Consider the following 27,354-nt stretch of genomic DNA (forward strand, 5'->3'; position numbering starts at 1 on the left):
TGTTTAGGCTCCTGACCTGAAGGTGAGGGTTTCAGGACATTGAGGCGGGTACGCATTTTCCTTTCATGAAGTAATTCGAAGGGGCAAACACCTGTCACAGCATGAGGTGTAGCGCGATAGACTTGCAGGAAGTCTGTCACTGTTGTTTTCCATGGTGCTGATTGTAGGATTGCTGACTGAATTGTACTTTTAAGAACTCTGTGGAAGCGTTCAATAGCTCCATTTGCAGCAGGATGATACACTGATGTGCGAATATACTTAACGTCTCTCTCTTTCATAAGGATTTCTGAAATAAATAACAAAACACCTGAATAATATATTCAGAATCAAAAACTAAAGTGGCTTCTGCGTCATAAAAGCTGTTGTGTTGAGCCTTTAAAAATGTTACTTTCGCAGCTTAAGTATGAAAACTATCAACAATGGACAACATAACACAAAACATTTTGAAATAAATAAATTAAAGCAATCTGAATTATTTAGAATCAATTTCGAGATACATACATACATATGTGTATATACTATATATATATATATATATATATATATATATATATATATATATATATATGCTGTTTATAAATGAAATCTGTGTTTGCACTTGCACTCTCAGACTTGCACTTCCGCTAGTGACATCACTTGCAGTCTTTATTTTTTATTTTGTTGAATTATTTGATTACTTTTTGTTTGAATTTCCCAACATGTTATAACAGTAGCCAGGTGGCGAAGACAAGAAAAAAGAAACTAAATTACAATGTCACTTGCAATCGCTACTTGCACTCTCCGCTACCTGTGACGTCACTTGCAATCAATACAAATCGTGCATGTTGCTAATGGAGACAAGACGCTGTGGTGGTGATTAAATGATTAAAACCAAATTAGTCCTATAACGTACAGGGTCCGGCAAGAAAAAGACAAGACCGGCAAATCTGTGGCCAGTACAGCAGAATATGAATGCTTGCTCAAAGGCTCTCGCTAGCCTTTTCCTCCTGTAGAAAAACATAAACACTTATCCTCGCTGAATAAAAGTATTGGTTTTATTAAAAAAAAAAAAGATAGAAAAAAAATTACTGACCCCAAATTACTGACCAGTAACCTAGTGTATTAAAAAAGATTTATATTTAAAAAACACAGCTTCTTTTTTTTTACTTTTTATTCATCAATGTATCCTAAAAAGTATCATGTTCTGAAAAAATATTAAGCAGCAGAACTGTTTCCAACTTTGATAATGAATCATCATATTAGAATGATTTCTAAAGGATCATGTGATAATGATCCTAAAAATTCATCTTTGCATCACAGAAATAATTGATAATTTAAAGTATAATAAATATATATATAAATGCTGTATAAAAATGAAATCTATGTTATGCTGAGGAGATGACTGAAAGCCGGCGACTCCACAGTAGAGACAGGCTGCATGTTTTCCACAATGTTTCACCTGTATGAGACAAACATACAGAGAATCACTTAAGACACTTTGCTGTTGACCCATTCCACATAATAATATTCATTAAAACTGTATGTTAACACGTAGGAGCTTGCTGCATAAATCTGTAAGTAGGCTACAGTTTACAAATCCATGGGAACGGATTGCGAAAGTGTGCGCGCAGATTATGAATTCGCGAGTACAGATTCAAAAACCGAGGGTACGGTTTACAAAATCTGAGCTCACGGATTGGAAATTCTTGGGCTAGGATAGGACATTCGAGCCAGAGAGACACAGCTTACATTTGACTAAAAGGTTTTTGTCTTTATGCTCAACTAAAGTGTTTACAGTGGTTGGCATCCACCAATCCTACAATGCGTCGCTGCTGCAAACGGGTTAGGCTGCACTTTAGTCAAAATTAATTAATTATTTTTACTAATAGTCTGCCCCATAGACATCATATGACGTCTATGGTCTGCCCAACACTGGACAAACTGATTCAAATGATCCGCGAAGCCGCTACGAACTCCCTAACTGACTCAAATGATTCGCCAACCCGCTACGAACTCTCTAACTGATTCAAATGATTCGAGAACCCGCTCTGATTTCCCGAACTGACCCAAATGATTCGCGAACCCGCTCCGAACTCTCGATCTGATTCAAATGATCCGCGAACCCCAAACTGACTCAAAAGATTCGCCAGCCAGCTCCAAACTTCCAAACTGACTCAAATGATTCGAGAACCAGCTCCGAACTCCCGAACTGAATCAAATGATTCGCGAACCCGCTCCGAACTCTCGATCTGATTCAAATGATCCGCGATCCCCAAACTGACTCAAATGATTCTGGAAAAATGAGCGCTCGCTGCTTCCATTATGAGCGCGCATACCGTGCGCCTACATTTTAAATAACGAACTTGAGAGCGCAAAAGAAGGGATATGTGAATGGCCCCTTACTTATAGCCTTGTTTGCTGCTCTTTAATTTCATTCTTTGTCATTACTGTGAAATTATGTATACCACAAAACAGTTTTGCTTCATGGAATTTTTTTAATCTGTTGAACACAAAACATAAACAAAAAGAAGAAATAAACTCATTATTTTCATTAATTTTACAAAGTAAACAATTTGTTTGGATTCGCGCGAGCATATTCACACAGCGCTGACTCGTGAGTGCAGTGCACGTTTTTGAATTCCAACGGTCGAGAAGAGATTGATCCCCGTCTGCTGATTTAAATGTTCTGACGGAAATATTGTTGTGGTAAGTCAGAGAAATACATAAAAAAAAAAGCAATTTACTTTTTATAAGCTTTAAACCCATTAGTAATTAAGTTGTCAATGTTTCTACAGCGGATTTACACTAAAACACGAAAGAGCCTGAACCGCGACAGTGTCAAAAGTTGCCTTACATCGGTAAGTTTTGTTGCGCTTGTTGTAAATAGATTTTGTTATTTACTACTTTTTTCAGATTATATTAAACCTGGAAAACAGAAGATCACTTAAGTTTTCAGGAGCACATTACTGTGATAAATACTGAACTATGTAAAAGACAATCTGACTACACCAGAAAATTTTCTGAACTTGAGTTCCAAACTGTATGACGTTCATTGTGAAGAGCAGATATTTGAGATGCCATCATTTTAAAGAATTGACAGCCACGATCACTTGATTGCATGTAGCTCTGTGAATGTGATAACAAAATTAAATAAAATGTCTTGCTCTTGTAGAATAATGTTCTAATGAAGAATGTTTTCCTCTTGTTGACAGTTGTTTTGTAATATCAGGAGGAATACAAAGATGTTAAAATTGAGAGAGGGCTGCTCAGTTTCTCACAAAAACATTTGCACAATTTAAATGAAAGACGTGGAGGCAAAAAATCACTGATGCTTTTTTTTTTCAGCAACCGGCCTTTAGATCTAGCATTCTGCATGTTTTAAATCAGAATAATGTAGCTTGAACGAATAGCATTTTTATTTCAATTAACAACAGTGAGAAAGTGAGAAACTGCATGTTTGTGTAGTGTCTCTTCAATAATCAAGCTGCAAGTTACAGTAGTTAAATCAAAAACAGATACATTGTTGCTTTTTAGTTTTTCAGTATGCTATCCAAGCTATTTTATTAATGAATATTTCATTGATCACGAAGTTTCTGTGGTCATGATTGTTTGTGAGTTGTGTGTGCAACCTAGCCAGTGAATTGTCCCTTTCCACTGTGGTAAAAAATGGTCAGTCACATCCCTAATGTTTTGGAAGAACCCGTCATATCTTCCTCCTCTTATACGCTCGTGGGTGGAAGAAGGATAAAAAAATTCTTAGGTCTATCTTCCTGAAGGGTTACAACGACTGGATTGAGGGTTATATCCACGATGTTGAAGGTAAACAGTTATTTTATTGACTTAGTTGAGAAACGAAGCAGGCTGTGGCGTGAAGTTGTGGTGTGTACTTTCTCTTGACGCGAAAGAATGAGGTGCCTTACAACATGAAAGTATTTTGTTTAGTTGTAAGGAAATTTCTAGACCTCCATGTTCAGGACGGTCCATGTTAAGTTCAAGTTTTGGTCCTTAGTTCATTTTTGGACCTTGTTTGTATGTTTGCTCGTTCGTTCATTCATACTAAATACCAGGCAGGGCTGAGAAGGTTACTTTTAAAATGTATTTCACTACAGATTACAAAATACAAGCTTTAAAAGGTAACCAGTAATGTATTTCGTTAATTTCTCAGGTTAAGTAACTTAATTTAAATACTTTAGAATACTTTGTAATACTTAAGCTTAGTAACACAAAGGAACATATTAACCTGATGTCTTTGTTTTTATGCTTTCCGACATCTGCCGCCATAAGATTTGTGTTTTCTTTGCATTTTATTTTTAAGAACATCAATTTTCCAAAGAATTTCTATGAACAACGAAAATGTAATGTTATTTAAATCTTCCAATCAATATAAATTCAATTTGAATACACTGTGCTGTTTCATGCTGCATTCCAAGCTTCAAAACGAATCCAGACACCAAACAAAGTACACTCAAAAAAATGTACTTTCACCTTTGCTAATTTTACTTAATCCGTTCATGTTATGATTACTTAAAAAAAATTATTTAACAATGTGAACTTGATTTAATCTAGTTCATTCAACAAAAAAGTGTGTATTGTCAGCTTTACTTAAAAATTATTTGTTCAGCCAACATAACATTTTTGCGTAAAGGTAACATATTAGTGAAACCAACACAGACTTGCATCTCATTGGCTGAGGATTTCTGCAGTGTATTATGGGTAATTGTTATTCTGTCACCCTCTTGGAGAAGTGTAGCACCATTAGATAGGTAGGTGAGTAATACAATTTACAGCAATTAAGTTGTTTTGATAAGTTTTAGAACAAAACAAACAAATAAACAAATAATTTGAAATATTGCTTTGTAATTTAAATTTGTTTGTGATATGCTTGAAAAGCTGTAATTATAGAAAGGTTTCACTGAAAAGTAATATTAATCAGCTGCTCATGATCCTAATGCAAGGGGGTGGCATTCCTAAAATGGCATTTTTCAAATTTTATGTCATCATTATTTAACATTTTCAGGTACAATTAACTCATTTGTTGTTTGTTGGCTCTACTAAGGGTTGTTAAGTTTACTTAAACTTATTTTGTAAAATGAACTTAATTATTAAAAACATTGTCCAAAACATTGCAGATTAGTTGGGCTGACACTATTAAATTAAGCTTTGCCCAACCATAGTAAATAAGTTGAATCAACCTTAATAAATTAAGTTGACCCAATGTAAGTACATTAAATTGGAGTAACAGAATTGCATAATGCTGAAATAAAGCAAATTAATCATGTGGAAATCCTTTCCATGATTTTTTTATGTTCGTTCAAAGAGTTATTTTTTTGAGTGCAACTGGCACAGTTGTCCAAGTTAAACAATAGATTTTTTTTATGAATGGACCAAACTTTAAGGGAAAAAGAGTCGCGAAAGAATCGCAGAGTGAAAATTGAAAGGGCCTCTTTGCCACGGTCGCAAGCAATGTTGTTTTTAACAATGCTTTCGGGAAATACACCCAAATTTCGCTTGCAAAATGTCAAAATCCCTGGTAGCTGATCGGGCAGGCATTCTTCAGGTTTTGGTAGCCCAAAAAGAAATCGACTGAACCTTACTATGGACAAATCAGCATGATCAGCAAAAACTAGTAGCATATCTGGATGTAAAGATTCAATAAACTTTAATGATGCGATAAAATTCACAGTACAGATTACACCATATAATTTTCTTACAATTTATTTATATATTTTTACAAAATTAGATTTAAGACAAATTATAAATGAAAATGTGCCCTTTTATTATTAGATAAAAGACAAAATGCTGCATTTTTCTTTGTGAAATTGAAATGTTTAATAATAAAACTAACTTGAAATTTTAAAATAAATTCTAAATTAAATAAATAAATTAAACGAATAGCCCGTTCAATGTGAATCCTCAAACGAGCGATGTTATGTGTGTGTGCGAGCACCTTATGGCTGAACTATCCACTTGGGCTGAGAAAAGGTGGCATTACTACTGTGGCATGAATTTCATCAAGTAGTTCAGACAGGAACCACTTTGGCAAGTTTACTTGACTTTATTGAACACAATTTATCTTTGGTGGTATGGTTCCTTATGGGGGTTCTTGCTCCCAGAATAATAGCCGTTGAGCATACTTACCGAGCAGTAGTGCCACGTATATATATCCCGTGTCAAATAGGAGAGAGGTGGTGTTCGGAGCGATTTGACAGCTGACCTCATCAACTGTTCACAGCCTTGCCTCTGTGGCCTGACTGAACTAACGCTGCGCTCGATGTCTTTGATTAAAAAGCCTTTATCTACCATCACATCATCGCCCTCTTCAAGAAGATTAAAAATGCCAGATGACTTGGTGATCTCTTTATCAGAGATGCTTCCTGTTTAAAGACTGCTCATGCTCCCATGAAATTCCAACCAGAGATTTGAGTTTAGTTGTGCCTTTGTAGTGTGAGTAAGTCTCAGAGTTCAGTATCTTGGAGCTGGCACATTGGAATCGAAGTACAATCCAGGATGACTCTGGTTTTGGGGTAGACAGCTTTAAAATACTCTGGCATAAGTTCATCAACTGAAGATCTACTTGGCCATAAAGGCAGACACCCTAGCATGAAGTACAAATAATGTGCCCGGGTTACACAAATTTGACTGACTGTACTTTGTGATGCATTGAAACGCAGAGCAAGGTCTTGTTCAAGAAAAACTGATTAAACTGGGAGAGATGTTGTGTCTGGCATCCAACCCTCAGTGTGTGTTGGTTTCATTAATTCTTTGCTTTTGTGCCCATGAGGCCATGCTCTGTGCTGTGGGCTGTAGAGACAAGAAAATGGCTCTTAAAATGTCATAATCAGGGAACTCAGTGTAAAACTGGATGAGTTTTGGATTACCCAATTTGTTCTGAATGCCAAATGATGGCTTCTGAGACGAGAAATCTCCTCCTGTGCAGCCACAAGCTTCTCCTCAGTAGTCATGGGCTCTACACAACAGTCATGATCAGTGTTTGGCGTTGCTATGACATGACTAGATTGAGAGAGTGTATGGGACATGTACATTTTCTTACAATTAATCCACAAGTTTTGACACATATCTGTCTTCTTGAACTGGCTTACGATTCTTAACATGTTTTGTTTATTTCATGTAATTGTCTGAAATGGCGCTTACGATCTAGCTGTAACCTCTTATCACAAGTATTTTAAACGATATAACTTCATTTGAAGAATATATCTTTTTCACTTACAGTTGCAAGGCTTTCCTTTCGTAAGGCCGTTGAGTCCAGGTGAACACTGAGTGAACTGAACCTTCCTTGAGCTTCCTGATTCCAGTCGATGTTCTTGAAAAACATTCCGGAGAGAAATGTTTCGAGCACAGTCTTGTGTTCTTTGTAATATGGGCAAAACTGAGATTTGACCTTAGTTGTTGTCGTAAAACATTATATTTTAGCTCTGTTTAAGCATTTAAAGGAAAACTAGTTAAAAAGGTTTGTCAAGACAAACTTAAAATTTGTTTGAGAAAGCCAAGTGACTAGCATGTCATTAGCATGATTAGCAAAATACTAGCATGCTATTAGCAACTCTATTCGGTTGTTAAGTGATGACGTAAGAAGCGCTGTTTCCGGGTCCAAGCCTCAACTCGCTTCACTTGAGAATAGGACCTCAGCAGCCGTTTATGAGCACTGTTTATTCATATTAATCATTTAAGCTAAATGCTTTCAAACTTACGGTATACACTACAATCTCCGTGCTCACAGCGTCCCAAACACAAATAATTTTTATATATATTTTTTTATATTTATATTTTCTTTGTCTGCCTATCTGGGACTTCGGTATGGAGTTAAAGGTTAAGATTATAACTTTTTCGCTAGTATTCTATCACATTGTGAGTTTATATTAGCACCGTTTGTTGTTTTCTCGTGGTAACTGATAGAGCGTTTGGACACGGAAGCGCTGCTATGTGACGTCAGACTAAACAAGCGAATAGCGTGATTAGCAAGTTATTAGCATGTTGCAAGCACATTTCTAACATGATTAGCATGTTACTAGCATGTCATTAGCATAATTAGCAAGTTACTATCATGTTGCTAGCATTTCTCTAGCATGTTTAACATGCAGGGGTGGTGTTAGCGCAGTGGATAAGGCACATGCCTTTGGCGTGAGAGACACGGATTCAAATACACTGTGAGACACCAATGTGTTCCTGAGATAGACCCCTATTTTTTCAAGAGGCGTATATATATATAAAGCAATTGTAAGTCGCTCTGGATAAAAGCGTCAGCTAAATGAATAATTGTAAACTAGCATGTTGTTAACATGTTTCTAACATGATTAACATTTTGCTAGCATGTTTCTTACATGATTAACATGTTTCTAGCAATTAACTAGCATGTTGTAAGCATGTTTCTAGAATGATAAGCATGCGACTAGCATGTCACTAACATGTTTCAAGTATGATTAGCATGTCACTAGCATTTCTCTAACATGATTAACAAGTTACTAGCATGTCACTAGCATGTTTTGTAGCATGATTAGCATGTCACTAGCATGTTTTAGCATAATTAGCATGTCGTTAGCATGTTTCTAGCATGATTAGCAAGTGACTAGCATGTAGAGCTGTAATCGGGCCTTAAAAGTTAGGCCCGACAGGACCCAAGCCCGACAGGTTTCGGCCCGAGCCCGACAAGTACATTTTGATTGACAGCTTTTTTAAAGCCCGAACCCGTTTACAGCCCGACATTATTCAAATGTGCGCACGCACACAGCTCTTTTGCCTTTTGTCAACAATGAGTAATTTTATTCATGTTTTAACATAATTTACTCATAACTAACGTAGACTAGACCACTTGGAAGTAGGAATAAAGAAATAAAATAAGTCCTCTGTGACATCGTAACATCTCAGCATTCTAGACATAGACTCATTTAACCTATAAATAGACCAACGCACCAATAAATCGAGTCATTTAAAAAAAAAAAAATTAAGATAAATTTTAAATTAAGATGGGTATTTGGCAATAACGAAATTAAGATAAAGGCTCCGCCAGATTTGCTTTATTTAATAAAATAATGCCAACATTAGCGTAAATACTCTGTCAACATTATGCATTTAAGACTCAATGAATATTTAGTTATTTGAAAAACCTTAACTCACAGAGATTAGGCTAAGTCTACATGTTTTTGTGGAGGAAAATGATTGAATCCACTGTAGATGTCTTCAGTGCGTTCCTGCGCTCACTGATGGTGCGTCATTATTCACTCATTATTCTCATTATAAGCATGGTCAAAACTTTTCCACACCTCAGAGTTTGCTTTAGTTGCTGGTGCAACCAAAACGTAATCACCAGAGGCAAGCCTCCGTTACACCTGCTCAGCATTCATTTTCGCATCTTTTTTGCGCTAATCGAAACGCATCACATGGCCGCTCGTTTACCTCGCAAACCGGAGCGCAAGCCCGAGCCCGGCCCGAGCCCGCGTAAGATGATAGAAATTAAGCCCGAACCCGACCGAACCCGTCGGGTCCTGACGGGTCCCATCGGGTTCGGGCAAAGATCTTCAGCTCTACTAGCATGTCTCTAGCATTTTTCTAGCATGATTAGCATGTCACTAGTATGTTTATAGCACAATTAATATTGCCGTTAGCATGTTACTAGCGTGATTAGCAATTGACTAGCATGTAGCTAGTATGATTAGCAAGTTATTAGAATCTTTCTAACATGATTAGCATGTTACTAGCATGTCACCAGCATGTTTTCTAGCATTATTTTCTATCATGAAAGTCTAGCATGATTAACATGTCACTAACATGTTTCTAACATGATTAACATGACGCTAGCATGTATCTAGCATGATTAACATGTCAATAGCATGTTTCTAGTATAATTAGCAAGTGACTAGTGTGTTGTTAACATGTTTCTAACATGATTAGCATGTTACTAGCATGTCACTGGCATGTTTCTAGCATGATAAGCATGTCAATAACATGTTTCTAGCATGATTAACATGTCAGTAGCCTGTTTCTAGTATGATTAACAAGTTGAAGGCATGTTGCTTGCATGTTTTAGCATGATTTGCAAGTTACTAGCATGTTGCATGCATGTTTCTAGCATGATTCCATGTCACTAACATGTCTCTAGCATGATCCGCATGCCACTAGCATTTCACTATCATATTTCTAGCGTGATTAGCATTTTGCTAGCATTTTTTTGCATAATTAACAAGTTACTAGCATGTAGTTAAAATGTTTCTAGTATGATTAGCATGCGACTACCATGTCACTAGCAAGTTACTAGCATGTCGCTAGCATTTTTTGTAGCATGATTAACATGTCACTAGCATGTTTTAGCATAATAAGCATGTCGTTAGCATGTTTCTAGCATGATTAGCAAGTGACTAGCATGTCTCTAGCATTTTTCTAGCATGATTAGCATGTCACTAGTATGTTTATAGCACATTAACATTTCTAGCATGATTAGCAAAGTGACTAGCATGTAGCTAGTATGATTAGCAAATTATTAGAATCTTTCTAACATGATTAGCATGTTACTAGCATGTCATCAGCATGTTTTTTAGCATTATTTTCTATCATGAAAGTCTAGCATGATTAACATGTCACTAGCATGTTTCTAACATGATTAACATGACGCTAGCATGTATCTAGCATGATTAACATGTCAATAGCATGTTTCTAGTATAATTAGCAAGTGACTAGTGTGTTGTTAACATGTTTCTAACATGATTAGCATGTTACTAGCATGTCATCAGCATGTTTTCTAGCATTATTTTCTATCATGAAAGTCTAGCATGATTAACATGTCACTAGCATGTTTCTAGCATGATTAACATGATGCTAGCATTTATCTAGCATGATTAACATATAAATAGCATGTTTCTTGCATAATTAGCAAGTTACTAGTGTGTTTTTAGCATGTTTCTAACATGATTAGCATGTTACTAGCATGTCAATAACATGTTTCTAGCATGATTAACATGTCAGTAGCATGTTTCTAGCATGATTAACAAGTTACAAGCATGTTGCTTGCATGTTTTACCATGATTTGCAAGTTACTAGCATGTTGCATGCATGTTTCTAGCATGACTCATGTCAATAACATGTCTCTAGCATGATTTGTATGCGACTAGAATTTCACTATCATATTTCTAGCGTGATTAGCATTTTGCTAGCATGTTTCTAGCATAATTAGCAAGTGACTAGTGTGTTTTTAGCATGTTTCTAACATGATTAGCATGTTACTAGCATGTCACTGGCATGTTTCTAGCATGATAAGCATGTCAATAACATGTTTCTAGCATGATTAACATGTCAGTAGCATGTTTCTAGCATGATTAACAAGTTACAAGTATGTTGCTTGCACGTTTTACCATGATTTGCACGTTACTAGCATGACTCCATGTCAATAACATGTCTCTAGTATGATTCGTATGCGACTAGAATTTCACCATCATATTTCAAGCGTGATTAGCATTTTGCTAGCATTTTTTTTGCATAATTAGCAAGTTACTAGCATGGTGTTAAAATGTCTCCAGTATGATTAACATGTGACTACCATGTAACTAGCATGTTTCTAGCATGATAAACATGTCGCTAGCATGTTTTCTAGCAAGATTAGCATGTCACTAGTATGTTTATAGCACATTAACATTTCTAGCATGATTAGCAAAGTGACTAGCATGTAGCTAGTATGATTAGCAAATTATTAGAATCTTTCTAACATGATTAGCATGTTACTAGCATGTCATCAGCATGTTTTTTAGCATTATTTTCTATCATGAAAGTCTAGCATGATTAACATGTCACTAGCATGTTTCTAACATGATTAACATGACGCTAGCATGTATCTAGCATGATTAACATGTCAATAGCATGTTTCTAGTATAATTAGCAAGTGACTAGTGTGTTGTTAACATGTTTCTAACATGATTAGCATGTTACTAGCATGTCATCAGCATGTTTTCTAGCATTATTTTCTATCATGAAAGTCTAGCATGATTAACATGTCACTAGCATGTTTCTAGCATGATTAACATGATGCTAGCATTTATCTAGCATGATTAACATATAAATAGCATGTTTCTTGCATAATTAGCAAGTTACTAGTGTGTTTTTAGCATGTTTCTAACATGATTAGCATGTTACTAGCATGTCAATAACATGTTTCTAGCATGATTAACATGTCAGTAGCATGTTTCTAGCATGATTAACAAGTTACAAGCATGTTGCTTGCATGTTTTACCATGATTTGCAAGTTACTAGCATGTTGCATGCATGTTTCTAGCATGACTCATGTCAATAACATGTCTCTAGCATGATTTGTATGCGACTAGAATTTCACTATCATATTTCTAGCGTGATTAGCATTTTGCTAGCATGTTTCTAGCATAATTAGCAAGTGACTAGTGTGTTTTTAGCATGTTTCTAACATGATTAGCATGTTACTAGCATGTCACTGGCATGTTTCTAGCATGATAAGCATGTCAATAACATGTTTCTAGCATGATTAACATGTCAGTAGCATGTTTCTAGCATGATTAACAAGTTACAAGTATGTTGCTTGCACGTTTTACCATGATTTGCACGTTACTAGCATGACTCCATGTCAATAACATGTCTCTAGTATGATTCGTATGCGACTAGAATTTCACCATCATATTTCAAGCGTGATTAGCATTTTGCTAGCATTTTTTTTGCATAATTAGCAAGTTACTAGCATGGTGTTAAAATGTCTCCAGTATGATTAACATGTGACTACCATGTAACTAGCATGTTTCTAGCATGATAAACATGTCGCTAGCATGTTTTCTAGCAAGATTAGCATGTCACTAGTATGTCCCTAACATAATTAACAAGTGACTAGCATGTCGCTAATATGATTAGCAAGTTACTAGCATGATTAGCATGTTTCTAGCATGATTAACAAGTGATTAGCAAGTGACTAGCATGATTAGTAAGTTACTAGCATGTCGCTAACATGTTTCTGGCATGATTAGTTTATCCACCATGTGGGTAACCACCAAGGGGTTTTCCCATACCGGTGACATCACCACAGCATCAACGTGACCTATGAAAGGGAACTACAACCATTTCAATTAACTGAATAAAGGCGGTAGTTTAGTAGCAATATTTTAAGAGTAAAACATTTATTTGAATTTAGTTATTTCATCGTCTTAGATTACTCTCAGAATCTTCGTATTTTTATTTACAAAGAAATAAACAACGTAGAAATGTTATACAATTATTCAATGCAGGAATGGATGAAGGATTGCAGTTGCAGTTGGTATAGTCAATGGATATACCAACTGCAATAGGACATCAACTATTGCCATTCTTGAAGATAAAATAAATTTTATTTGAGGTGAGCGATGTGTATGAATCAGTAAGTGCACTTGAACTAAAGTTCCTCAATGCCCACTAGAGGGGACCATTTACCAACATTACAGTCAGAAGACGAGCAGAAACTTTTGTAGGAAGGCATTTGCAAAAATAAAACGTTTAGAACTCAAGTTCATTAATACAGTGAACTTAAAGTGACTTGTTCAGTTTACTTAGTTTTGTCGTGGCCACGTTCCCACAAATTTCTGGGAACGTCATATTAACTCGTGGGAACGTCATATTATGTCGTGGCCACGAGATCATTTTGTCGAGGGAACAACATCCATTTGTCGTGGCCACGACTTCTTATGTTGAGGGAAAGATATGTTTTTCTCGTGGCCACAAGTTTAATGCGTAAACAAACCTTTCGTGACCATAGCAACCCAGGATTATCAGAAATGGATTCATTCATATTTTATTTTGATTTAAGAAATTATTATATTATTTATACATATTAAATGTATGCATTTATGACATTTTATGTTAATGTCGAGCATTTACAGTATGCTATTATTTACAAAAGTATTCAGAATGTTAAATAAAGAGATCGAAATTGAAGCAAAAAAATTTTATATAAACAAAATAAAAAATAATATAACCAATAATATAAGGCTAATAATAATAATAATGTACACATATTGCGTGGGAAGTACTATCAGTTAATGGACTTACAAGACTGTATGGATAAAAAAAGTTTTTATATTATGCACGTCATATTTATGTATGATAAACTTCATTTGAATGCTTGACTATCGCATGTAATACAGCCCGGTAGCCAGAGCATATGGTTAAGATAATAATTACTTAAATCAAAATAAAATATGAATGAATCCATTTCTGATAATCTTGGGGTGCTATGGTCCCGCAGGTTTGTTTACGCATTAAACTCGTGGCCACGAGAAAAACATATCGTTCCCTCAACATAAGAAGTCGTGGCCACGAGAAATGGATGTCGTTACCTCGACAAAATGATCTCGTGGCCATGACATAATATGACGTTCCCACGAGTTAATATGACGTTCCCACAAATTAATATCCCACGACAAAACTAAGTAAACCGAACAGGTTACTTTACGGGCACCGTACATTAATGTTGCACTGTGCATGTCTATTTTCAAGTCTATCTTCATATTTGGACACAGATTGCAGAGAGAGAGCGAGAGAGAGGACGAAAAAGAACATAGGCTACTGTACATGAAATTTGCTGCACATTATATTAAAATATTGCATTTATTTTCTTCAACAAAAAAAAAAAATTCAGCAAAATACATTCATGAGTTCAAACTTGTGCAAGGTAAGTTTCAGTTTTACCAACATTGTCTAAGTCAAATATATTTATTTTTACAAACACCATCAAAAGTATTTACTGTTTTGTAGCTACTATGTACATTTCAGTTCGTGTGGCGTCCGACTTTAAGTTTCTCTTTCTATATATGTGTCTGGGAGTGTCTGTTGTGCGCAGTGTTTGTCAGTGATCACCGGTTCAAAATTGAAGATTTCATTGTGGCCTTTGTCCACATCGTTATGGTGCTTTTTACTAATCCGTGTCATTATGCAGTGAGCGAGACAGACCAGTAAAAGAATACAAAAAACAATGCAAACCATTATTCCTAAAAGACTGCCAGGTGAGATGGACACTGGCTTGTCTGTTGGAGATCTGCTCGTAGGAGTAAACACATCAAAAGGCGTTGAGCTGCCTGAACCCTCAAAGTCTTCTCCAATACATTTGGTGTTGTCTATAAGCACGTATCCTTCATTGCAAGAACATCTAAAACTTCCAGGTGTATTTAAACATGAATGATCACAGTAATCACTATCACATTCATCTATGTCAACGCAAGATTGTTCTTCAAGTACGAAACCATTGGGGCAGTTGCACTGAGCGTTGTTGTTGGGATCACAGTCACCTGGGCAGGTGTATTCCTCACAGTGCATTTCACATTTGTGCATGTCCTCCATCGACTGAATATATCCCTGAAAGCACACACAGTGGTAGCCACCTTCGGTGTTAATACAGTCGTGCTCGCACGGCGCGGAGTTGCATTCGTCTTCATCAACACAAATGCCACCCTCAATGTGAAAGCCTGGTTTGCATTTTTCACAAGACTTGCCATCTGCACCTAGTTGAAACCCCGGGCGACACGCGCACACTAATGCATCGCCGGCTCGCGTGCATTTGTGTTCACATTCAGCGCAAGGATCCTGTTTGTTGCACGTGACTCCGTTGGTGTCGAGTTCAAATCCCGGCTGACAGATGCATGCATTGCTTTTCCCTTTCTGGATGCACTTATAATCGCATCCACCACCAAAAACTTCACAACTCCAGGGTGCTTGAAGCCACTCGCCTTCGAAGCAAATGTGTCTCGTTCTCAACGGCTGCAATGTCCCATTAGTGAGTTGAGGAATCTCTTTGAGTTTTTCATTTGCTGTGAATCCGAAATTGGTTTGATATGAGACGGGTGCATCGCTGCTAAGCGGCGGGCAGTAACCAGGGTTGTCATATTCGCACAAATACCCCTCGATTGTGTCATTGCATGCTCTTTCGGTCCATTTGAAGTCTTTTTGAGAAACAGAAACACATAGTGGAGAACAAACACTCACGTTGCTCTTCCAGTTGATGTACTGGGTTTTGTTGTCTTCAGTGACCCATCTGTATCCCTTTAACCCCTCGGTTGAGTTTGAACACTGTTTTCCAGCGTATTTCAGCCCGAACCATAAGTCTCCAGGAGCGCCGTTTAACAAACCACCGAGAACATCGGCCGCTTTCTCGGTTCGCACGGTCATCAGATGTCCTCCTTTCTCCTGACACACGAGCTGGGCAGCGTCAAAACTCGCTCTGTCTACGTGGAAGACGAAGCATTTTCCATCCACACAAAAGCCGTCACTGATGTTTTCCCCGCTAACTCTCAGCACCACGAGCGCCAGCGCTATTATGATGTCTCTCATCTCTGCTTGCGCGTTATGTAACGGTTCGGAGATACTGAAGATACGGAAGATCTTATCAGCGTGTTGACCGCACGTTCATGAGTTCGAGCTGTGCCTTGCAGCATTTATATCGACATTCAAGACTCCAGACGATTAGTAAGTTCGTGTTCAGGCAGAAACCGCACGAGCCGAACACTTCACTCCCTCTCCTCTCCTCTCCCCAACCCTGCTGACACGTGATATTCAATTCCGGTAAAGCTATACCCCTCCTAAAATAGATAGATAGATAGATAGATAGATAGATAGATAGATAGATAGATAGATATCAAATACATTTTGCCCATTTTTTATTTTTTTTAAAGTATTTTCACTCAGAATTGCTAAATTTCACAAATGATACAAAGAAACCGCAAGAAACATAAATATCACATTTTGAAATAGTATTTTCTTATAAAATATACTACAGCACTAATCTTTATTTATATCTTTTTAACAGTGCATATTTGGATTTAAATTTTGTTAGATTTTTTTGTATTTATTTAACTTTTTAATAACACTGAATGAATTCCATGAATATTAACATACTGTTACAATGTACATAATCTATTATGTGAAGCACTTAAATTGCGTGTGAAATGTTATATAAATAACTTTTCCTAAATATACACACTCAAATGTTTGGTCTGATAACTTAAATGGCACTTGCTTTGATTTTATTAATCAATGCGCTAATGCAAAGCTTTATTTTTTATTTTTTATTTTATGTGGTAACAGTTTTTGGTGCCACTTAACCCTTTCATTTAACTGTAATAATGCTAATAATGTTTTTTTTATTACTTTTATTATTTTATTTGAAGTACAATTTAATTTACTTGCATGTTTTGTAATATGAGTCATCATTACAGTTGTGTAATTTGGGGTTTGTATTTATTATGCGTGTAACAGTATTAATAAAACACCAGCATGATGAATTAAATACACATATGTATAGATTTAGACTCTTTTCAGCTTTTTCCAACTGGACAAGGAGTTGAAATGGCCACTTAATGTAATGGTTGTTTAATTGTTCACCAATATCCTTGTTTCCATGACTTCAGTGAACAATGGGTGGATAGCAGTGCCATTAACTAATGGAATTTATTTTGATTTTGATAGCGCTGAAGGTTTGTGGGTGTGTGCATGATGACTGGGAGTAACTTCTGGATTGACGTTAATCAAAGAAAAAAAGAGCAACCCAGCCTGACTTTCTCTTCATTTCATGTCATGCTCTGTGTCACAGCTCAAACAGGATACTTAGGAAGTTTTCATAGATACCGGTCTGTATTTTCCCCTCCAGAGCAGTCCATGAAAGGAAATTGTAAAAAGACTGGGATTGTTTTATTAGTGACAAAGAATGAAAACACAACATAAATCAGGCAGAAAATGGGCGTTATGGCAAAACGAAGAGGCCCCAGAGCCCCCAGAGCCTCATTATTAAATCCCATGCAATAACTATGATTTTGATTAAAGACATTTCTGTATTTTGTCTGACTGTTAACCATTTGATTTCCCAATTAAGTGATTTTCACAAGATGTTCCTATTCATATTTTGGCGACCCTTTTGTGGCAGGAAATTGGAGAGAACTGCTGGAGATGGTCATTTATTCCATCACCCTCTTTCTATTTTTAATCAGTGAGTTATATGCATTTAAACACCACTCACATCATCAAAATGTAACCATCTCATCTCATTTAGAAATGGTTCCCAAACGTGCATTAGTAAGTAATATGAATCCTGTCATAGCATGCTTTGTTGCTTTCTGTCCAGCCATATCCTAAGGACGAAAGGAAGGATGTTTTTCTTTTCTTTTTAATGGAGTAGTAAAACCTTTTGCACCTAGAAAGAAGCAGTCGAAGGGCTCCAAGAATGTATTATATACAACATCCAGATGAAATAATATGAGAATTATTTGATAATGTTAATTTTAGCTCCACAGCTAAAAGTTATTTGATGTGCCAGGAAAAGATAGACTTGAATTATCACAGAAAATATTAGATTAGGTGCTTAAACTTAATTTACTTAATGCATTTAAGGCTTAAATTTGACCTGTAGATGTTTGTGGACATTCACTTAACTCCAGGTCTGTTCAGTACGAGCTTCAACAATCCCTTTAAGAAAAGCATCTACTTAATCACAAGAAACCAAGCACCCAGCTTCACCAGTTAACTTACCACTGTGTTCTTTTTAAATAAACAGCAGTGTGCACATCTTTGTACATTTGTGTAATGTGAAATATGAAGAAAACCCCCCAGGAATTTAATGGTTGAAGCCAATTACTATTTTCATGAATTCATATAGCAGATGCTTTTATCCAAAGACTGCTTTTGACTACTCTCTTGAGACAAAAGCTCACACCCTTGAAGCTCTGCTTCAAAAGCTGCCTACGTAAGCAACAATCGCTCTCGATGCAAACGTTGTTCTGAAAGGTATGCAACTCTTAAAATACCTATTTTAGTAAATTTGCATGTAAGGAAGCGAAAGTGCACCGAAAATGCAGTGCAACAAAGAATTTTTTTTTTGATTTTAGATCATTCAAAGTTATGCATTGATAAGACATTTATTTACTCCGATTCATTTAGTGTTATGCATATGAGGATACCCTCTCACATCTTCTCTGTGGAAATCAAATGCAGACTAAGTTTTATTTTCTTGTATTTTTCATGCATCTTTGACTATACAGTATTTGTGGAATGATAGTTATGAAGAGATGGATGCTTGAAATGCTACTTTTTATTAAAACCCATTTCTGTTTATATTTCTAGGTATCTTTTATTTATTTGGCAAGGTTGTAAGGAAAGACATTTGAGCTCAAAACTGTTTCAAGAAATGACTGATCCTTGATTGTTAGTGCCATCATTGGTGGACAGGGAGTAAATGAATGGGACAAGCATGAAAATTAAATTTGACCAAGGTTTGAGAATCTGTGAAAAGTCACAGTAATATGTTGAAGCAGGTTTCGATTTGTTGGATTTACTGTCTGGCCCCAAACTATTTCTCTGTGACTTTTTGTTCTGCAGTATTAGGTCTATGAGGTGAAACTATGCAGTAAACACAGGCATCCTATACATGAAGACAGCTAGAGCGGCGTAATTCACTCTGAATGCCAAACTTCAGCAGGTTATTGCTCACTCTGACGTGTAACACATTCTTCTGCGATCATGTCTTTTTGCATTAAATGATGGATTGGAGGGATTTTAATTTTTATGACAGCATAAGATAACACAAAATGAATCTCTCTAAGCTGGTTTATTGCTATCATTTGTTATGCACTGTAGTTTCTTAGCAGTGGTGATGTTTTTTTCGTGATCATCTCTTGATCATGTGCCAGTTTCAAGCTCAGTAAGTAATATGCCGTAACTTTTTCTTACACTCTGTATCTTGCCGTCATTGCAAAATGTAATTTATAAGGTGATATAATCCTGCAGAAGGGAGTGAAAGGATGGTATGAAACATACAAGAACATAAAAGAGTTTAACATTTTCTGATGAAAGTGTGTTTTCCTACAGTATGCACACTCAGAAAAAAGGTAAAAAGTTGTGATTGCGATGGAACCAGTTTTTTTTAAGGTACTAAAATGTAACATTTAAGTGCTACTATGTATTTTTATGATACTAATGTGCACTCTTCAGGGGTAAATAAGTTACAAAAGAGTAAATCTTTCTGAAAGTAGGTGTTTTGATTAGTTGCTTACTCTCTTAAAAAGGACGTTTTTATTATTATTATTATTTTTTATTTTTTTTTTTGGCATCGATGGTTCTTTGAAGGACCTTTAACATCCATGGAATCTTTGCATTCCACAAATGTTTTTTTATAGCGCACACTGCTCTTAAAACACTTGGAGTAAGACGTTTGTTTAGATCACTAACACTAACAGAGAGCAATAGTAACGATTGCTTTAGTAAAAGCATATACAACTGTTGGTGCTCTAACACTCTTCTGCTATTAAATATGACTGTAACTCTCCACATTATTTTACTGTTCTGCTCTTCACAGTAAACAGTGAGGCCCTGACCGGGGTGAAGGGAAAACTGCATGAGCTTGTGAGCCAGGGAGGTTTTGGAGGACATCCAGTCTGTGCCTGCTAAAAATGACGGCACTGGAGCTCTGCAAAACATCTGAGCCGTCCACCTTATTCACATGATTCATCTGAATGGGATTCAGAAGCAGATGGCAGTAATTATGCATGCTGCATTTTGAAATGTGAAATAGTTTTGCTTTAATGTTTTACATTGGCAGTGCACCTTAGAGAAAAATCATCATTGCTGAAAAACACTCACCCTAAGGCCAGTCAGGATCAGTTTGTTTCTTCATGGGAACATATTTGGAGAAATGTAGCATTGCCTCAGTCTCATATCAATGGATGCTCTGGAGTGAATGGGTGCCGTCAGAATGAGAGTAGAAACAGCTGATAAAAACCTCACAATAATACACACCACTAAAAAATCCATTATTAAGACATCTAAACTGTTTCTTCTAAATAAAATATGAGTCCATAATCCATAACACTTTTTCTCTAAACAACACTGTAAAAAAGTATTGAAGTATCACTGTAAAATATATTAATGGTTGATTTTTTTTTTTTATATATTTTGGTTTCACAAGATGTTAACTGATGGACTTTAGTTTTGTTGATTATTGTGATAATTTTATTAGATGTTTGGACTCTCACTCTGACGGCACCCATTCACTCCAGAGCATCCATTGATGAGACACTGATGCAATGCTACATTTAACCAAATCTGATGAAGAAAACTTCTTTACCTGAAGGTAAATTTTCTTTTTTGAAGAGCTGTTCCTTTAAGCATATGAAGGAAATAGTTTCTGATACTCAAATAAGGCTTGTATATGACTTGGGAACACTTGAAATATAGAGTATATTTTAAATAGAAGTCATATACACTACTGTTATAGTAACGTCAATGTACTTGAGTTTTACAGATGCGGTCACTACTATCATATGGAAAAGAACTGAATGACGTTTTTTTGTGATCTGTAGAAGAAAGCAGCAAGTCATGCGAGTTTGGAGCAACATGAGGGTGAGTAAATGGGTGAACTATTCCTTTAAATCCTCAAGCATCCTGTGTCTTTCATTAGAGCTCCCCAGCTGTGCTGAACATATCGGAAATGAAGAAAACAGAATCTCAATAGTAGTAGCCGAGCTTAATTTATCAGGAATGAAAGACACAAAGTATGGTTTTAATAATGTATGCATGACTCAAAAGGTGTTTTACAATTGAATTTACCATAAATGACTGGATTGCAACAAAGAGAATCAAAGAAAAAACAAATGAAATCACATTTCTACACTAGCAGTCAAAGAGTTGGAATGATTAGGATTTTACAGTGTTTTTAAAAAGGATGCTCACCAAGGCTATCTATTGGATGAAAAATACATTATAAAAATACAGCGTCAATGAAATATTATGACAACTTAAAATAACTATTTTCTATTTTAATAAAGTGCAACTTATTTCTGTGATGCACAGCTGGATTTTCAGCATCATTCCTCCAGTCTTCAGTATCACTCGACCCTTCAGAAATCATTCAGAAACATGTACACATGTTAACCAGAGCAACATTCACCACAAAAATAGACATTGCACAGTGAGAAAATCCAACCAGGAAGTCATCCAGACCTATGTGTTCATTCACAACTACTGTAAATCAAGCACAAATGATTAGCATTTTTCCATTTCAACCACATTTGAGACTCTTAAACCGATTCAGTTCACCCAAATCATAATGTCATGATTTACTCATCTCGTGTTATTTCCCTATGACTTTCTTGGAACTCAAAAGGAGACTTTTTTTGTCTTGTTTAACTGTGATGCTATAATAACGTCGGAGTGAACAGCAGTGGATGAGTGTGTGTGTGTGTGTGTGTGTGTGTGTGTGTGTGTAAGTGAAGCTGGTCTGCAGTGAGTAACTGTCGCTGGTTTCTGCAGTCGTACAGCTGCACCGTGAGTAACACACACTCACATGCTGACGTCCTTCTTGTGACAGAACCAGAGCTGGAATCACTATTGAACACGTATTAGTTTTAATGGTCTGTTCAAGAGAGTTTGTGTGCAGGGTGTAACTCATCGGGCCACATTTCAACGAAATTCTTTGCTCAGTGAATTTCCTTCCAAAGAATCAGTGTTATTTTTAAAGTGTTATTAGTTAACACTACTTTAAATTCAACATTTGAATAAGAAATTATGATTGAAGTACATTATCAAAAAATGTAGTCTATTTAACTTTCTTTTATTAACTTTCTTTTATTTATTTATTTTTTTTTTTCACTTTTTATTTGTATTTTTATTTTACGTAATTTTATGTTTGGTGTTTTTATTAGTTTTCATTTTTATACATATAAAAAATATATATATATTTTAATAATTTTAGTTAGTTACCAAGACAACATTTTCATTTTTATGTTTAGGATTTTCATCCAATATTTATATTTTATTTTATTCAAGCTTTATTTGTACATAATACATTTTTTATAACATAAATAAAAACAATTTTTAATAGCTAGGTAATTTTAAATCGGTTATAATTTATTTTTATTGTAAGTTTTTTTTTATTTTTTTTTAAATAATTTAGTTACAACAATAACACTGATCTAAAGTCATATTAAACATTGCTTTAAATTTCAATGTTGTCACTTTTTTAATGCATTTCATTTGTTAATATATTCCTGTAGATGTCATTAAACATTTCTATTTGGAAATAAGACATTTTTATCTGCAGAAACGTTTTGGCCTCTCAAACAGAAAACTAAATATATAATCCAAATATATAATTAAATGTTTTTAAAAATGAAAAGAGAGAGTTTGTATGAATTACAGGTCAAGTTCCCATAACTCTTTCATAATCAGAATTATAACCTTTTCTACCATATCCTGTTTCACTTTTTTGCAGTTGGACATAACTTACTATGACTGAAGGTCAAAATAGGAAAACAGTCTTGATGATCTCAAACCCATGTTTCTGTCTGTAGTTCATTGAATCGTGAGAACATCCAGTTTTCTTCTGGAAGCAGATGTTACTGTTCCAGGATCAGTGCATACAAGCAATGCAAATCTGATTCGTTTTCCAGTTTGTTTGTGTTTTTGATTTATTTGATGTTTATATGTGCAAACTATTGTACAGACAAAAAGAATAATGAATGTAGCAAGAGAAATAGCATTGCATCAGTGTCTCAGAAATGGATGCTCTGCAGTGAATGGGTGCCGTCAGAATGAGAGTCCAAACAGCTGATAAATACATCACAATAATCCACAAGTTAAAAACATATTAATGATGGATTTGTTTAAGCTTTTGCGTTCTCCAGATGTTAACTGATGGACTGGAGTGCTGTGGATTATTGTGGTGTCTTTATCAGCTGTTTAGACTCTCATTCTGACGGCACCCATTCACTACAGAGTGATCCAATGCTACATTTCTCCAAATCTGATGAAGAAACAAACTCATCTACATCTTGGCTGCCCTGAGGGTTATTGCATTTTCAGCAAATGTGTATCTTTAGGTGAACTATTGGTCTGTTTACTTTGATCCTTTTGGTACACGCTTCCATTTACAGAAAATTAAAATAATGACACATTTATAAGGATGTGTGTTCTCTGGTAATCAACCCGGTGACCTTGACGGTAGCTGAGCTACAGGAACAAACACAATGCTTTTCCCTATAGACATGTTCGCTGTACTGGACATGTACAGAACAATATAGGTTCTCAAGCAGGGTTTTCCTGTTTCGTGTTTGGCGCTCTTGTTGCTATTGGAAATATGAGGCACTAATATTAATACAAACTAATACAAACTTTTAAAGCTCTTGAAAAGTGACAATAGTTCTCCTTGCTCTTCAGTTGTTGTACTTGGGGTTAGGAAATGAATCTCACCCTCCGGAAGTTCACCTTTTCAGATCTAAAGATGATTTAAGCGCTGTTTAGTTTTGATGGTTTTACATAACCGTACAGCACCTGAAAGCTCAATTTGGCCAAGCCATTGTTTTTAGTGATGTCTCTTCTGAGAAACGGCATTGAAAATCTTTTTGTATTTGACATCATTTCTCAACGGTGTTGTAAAAATCATGTATGTATTCGTGGAAGCTGGTAACAGGGTGCTGATGTGTGCTAAACACAATGTTAACCAAAAAAAGCACTGGTGCTCTGGGATTTGTGTTGTATTCACATTTAACAAGCAATTTTGAACTTCTCTGTGATATATATTTTGGTTTTTATTTTTTGGTAGAACAGATACACCAAATAAATCACTGAAATTAATTATTGAAATTATTTGTCATTTGCAACCCATTTTATTTTTTTCTAAAGTGACATTTCTGAGTTATTACATTAAAATATATAATATATGTATATAAAGACTTATAGATTTGCTAATTGGGGATGCACAAGTTAATAGCAAAATGTTTAACATATAGGTGAAGTTTTACAAATAACATAATAGTGCTGAAGATGATATCAATCGTATAAAATAACATTTTATAAAATGTGTATTAATATCAGCAATTTAGGAGTTAATGAACTGTTCAACTAAAATAAGTGATGTAGAAACCATTTTCATCTTCTGATTTATTCCTGATGGATAAAATTACGTTCCATCCCTTTTTTTTCGGTAGTTGCATAAGACAAGCATGAGATTGTGCTTCTGCTGAAGGACTGAATAACTTAAACATTAGAGGTTCTGGTTTGAAACATTCAAAATTTATTTTGATACATTATCTTTACATGCTTATATTATAATTGCATTAAATATTGTGTAATTTAAACTTATATTTCTGCATGCACTGATTTTCAGAAAACTAATTTGTTGTAATCAACCTCAACATCGCGAAAGTTATATTCCAAATCAGATCTAGTTTAAACTGAGAGCAGATTGTTAAAACATGCTCAAATGCCTTTCTGAAGCTCATGCTTTAATCAGCAGGAATGCTTGGACTTCATTGGGTTTTGTGCCGTGCCATTTCTGTTTTTGGACAAGCTGGCATTTCTTCCAGCTGTCACATACAAGGTCTTTTCAGGGATTTAAACTTGTCTGTATGTGTATGATTTAGGCAATATTACATTATAAGCTTAGGCCCATTCACTCCAAGAATGACAATGGTATTTGGGTCCACTGTCCACACCAATGCATTTTGTAAATTCTATGCTAAATGTTGCAAATTAGTGTGTCTTGCCATATCATTTTAATGCATTATCTTAATTATGACAACACTGCTGTTTAGTGCAAACTGTTATAACGTTTACTGCACGTTATTCTTCTCGTATTTCATACAACGGCTAATGAACCGGAAGTGTCACATATTCACCAGAGATTATTTTACTATAGGGAGATTGGGTCTGTATCACAGTTACAGTTTTTGGTGTGATCGAGCTGGTTATACAGTTCTGTTTGGTGACGCTAATGGAGCAGAACTTCACCAATAAATCAGAGAAACTCAAACACAATGTCAAGCTGATGACACTCATAATCACTCATCTGCATTTGTGTAATAGGACCATCTGCTCTGAGACAGGAGGGCTTTTCCAAAGAAAATATGAAGAGTTTATTGAGGAAACCATCTGTTAGTCTTTATCTGGAATTAAAGATGGTTTGTCCAGGATTTATGTGGATTTGTTGTTCTTTTTGCTGTAGATCAACTGGAAAAAAACAAAACTATGGCTGCATTAATTTAGTCAAAAATACAGTAAATACTGTAATATTGTGAAATATTACAATATAAATTGTTTTCTGTGAATATATTGTAAAATGTAATTTATTTCTGTGATGTGCAGTTGAATTTTCAGCATCATTACTCCAGTCTTCAGTGTCACATGATCTTCAGAAATCATTCTACACGCTCAGAAAAAAAGGTACAAAAGCTGTCACTTGGGTGGTACCTTTACCAAAGGTACACTTTTGTACCTTTTAGGTACCAATGTGGATTTTGAACCACCTCAGTGACAACTTTTTGTACCTTTTTTTTTTTTTGTCTAAGAGTATAATATGCTAATTTGCTGCTCAGGAAAAATCTGACAAACAGTTGTGCTGCGAATATTTTTGTAGAATTGTTATTTTTCAGGATCTTTTTTTTTTATGAATAGAAAGTTCAAAAGAACATTTATTTGAAATTGGAATATTTTGTTATGAATTACTTTACTGTCACTTTTGATCAATTTAATGCATCCTTACTGAATAAAAGTATTAATAAAAAATAAATAAAAGAAAGTTTATGATAGCAGCTACACACATTAATCCTCGTAAACAAGGATGTTTCTCTGGGAAACGAGTAAAGTTAGAGGCTGATGGGCCTCCGAAGCCCCGGGGTGACTGGAATGTTCAGTGTGATTTATGGTTCATGGTTCTTCCATTAGATTATATTCACACTCCCAAAAAAAAAAAAAAAGTTTGTACAAGAAGTGTGGGACTGGTTATGTGCCAAATGTTAACATTTATGGTTAAAAATGACAATTATATTGCATGAAAGAGTTAAATGGTACAGTCAGTTTTTATTTCAGTAACTTTAATATGTCTGTAATGTATTGCAGAAACTCATCGAGAACGCTGGCCACACACTGACTGTACTGTGTGGTGTGAAGACCATGCCCGAGTCATTTCCGCTCATCAGTTTCAATCTGTCAAAAACCACCGGACACTCCAAGCCGACCCAAGTTCAGTCACATGAGGCTCTCACTACAAGTGTTCAGATATAAACACTGTGTTTTTATGGGCTGAGAGTCGAGGCTATGCCAGATAGACGTATTCTTCCCTGAAAACTGATTCATTTGAACATAAAATAACAATTTTGCACATGCAATTCTTTAGAAGAGAAGTTTTGCTTTGTTTCAGTTGCACGGTCTTGTTTTCTCTCACAGATCAAACTTCCTTGAATTAGAAAAACAAATAAGAATCATGTGAACACAAGAAAACTGGAACCACTTTACAATCCATTTATAATCATTAGTTAACAACATGAGTTACCATTAACTAAGATGAAAGAATGCTGTTGAAGTTTTGTCCATTGTTAGTTTAAGATAATTTTTTAATGTTTACTAATGCAT

At 35.5% G+C, this 27,354-nt stretch overlaps 1 protein-coding gene and 1 long non-coding RNA gene across 2 annotated transcripts; one reads left to right on the plus strand and one right to left on the minus strand.

The window, feature by feature from the left end:
- Positions 1–2,378: 2,378 nt before the first annotated feature.
- LOC113120600 (uncharacterized) lies at positions 2,379–27,310 on the plus strand. Its single transcript, XR_003294636.1, has 5 exons — positions 2,379–2,685; positions 2,775–2,837; positions 20,306–20,485; positions 21,309–21,348; positions 26,842–27,310. It is a non-coding gene; the product is annotated as an uncharacterized LOC113120600 (long non-coding RNA).
- thbd (thrombomodulin) lies at positions 14,548–16,507 on the minus strand. Its single transcript, XM_026290478.1, has one exon. It carries the CDS (start codon positions 16,291–16,293, stop codon positions 14,761–14,763), a length of 1,533 nt encoding a protein of 510 aa, XP_026146263.1. The 5' UTR covers positions 16,294–16,507; the 3' UTR covers positions 14,548–14,760.
- Positions 27,311–27,354: the final 44 nt, after the last annotated feature.

This window comes from Carassius auratus, chromosome 20 (assembly GCF_003368295.1).
Source record: "Carassius auratus strain Wakin chromosome 20, ASM336829v1, whole genome shotgun sequence".
NCBI classification, from domain to species: domain Eukaryota; kingdom Metazoa; phylum Chordata; class Actinopteri; order Cypriniformes; family Cyprinidae; genus Carassius; species Carassius auratus.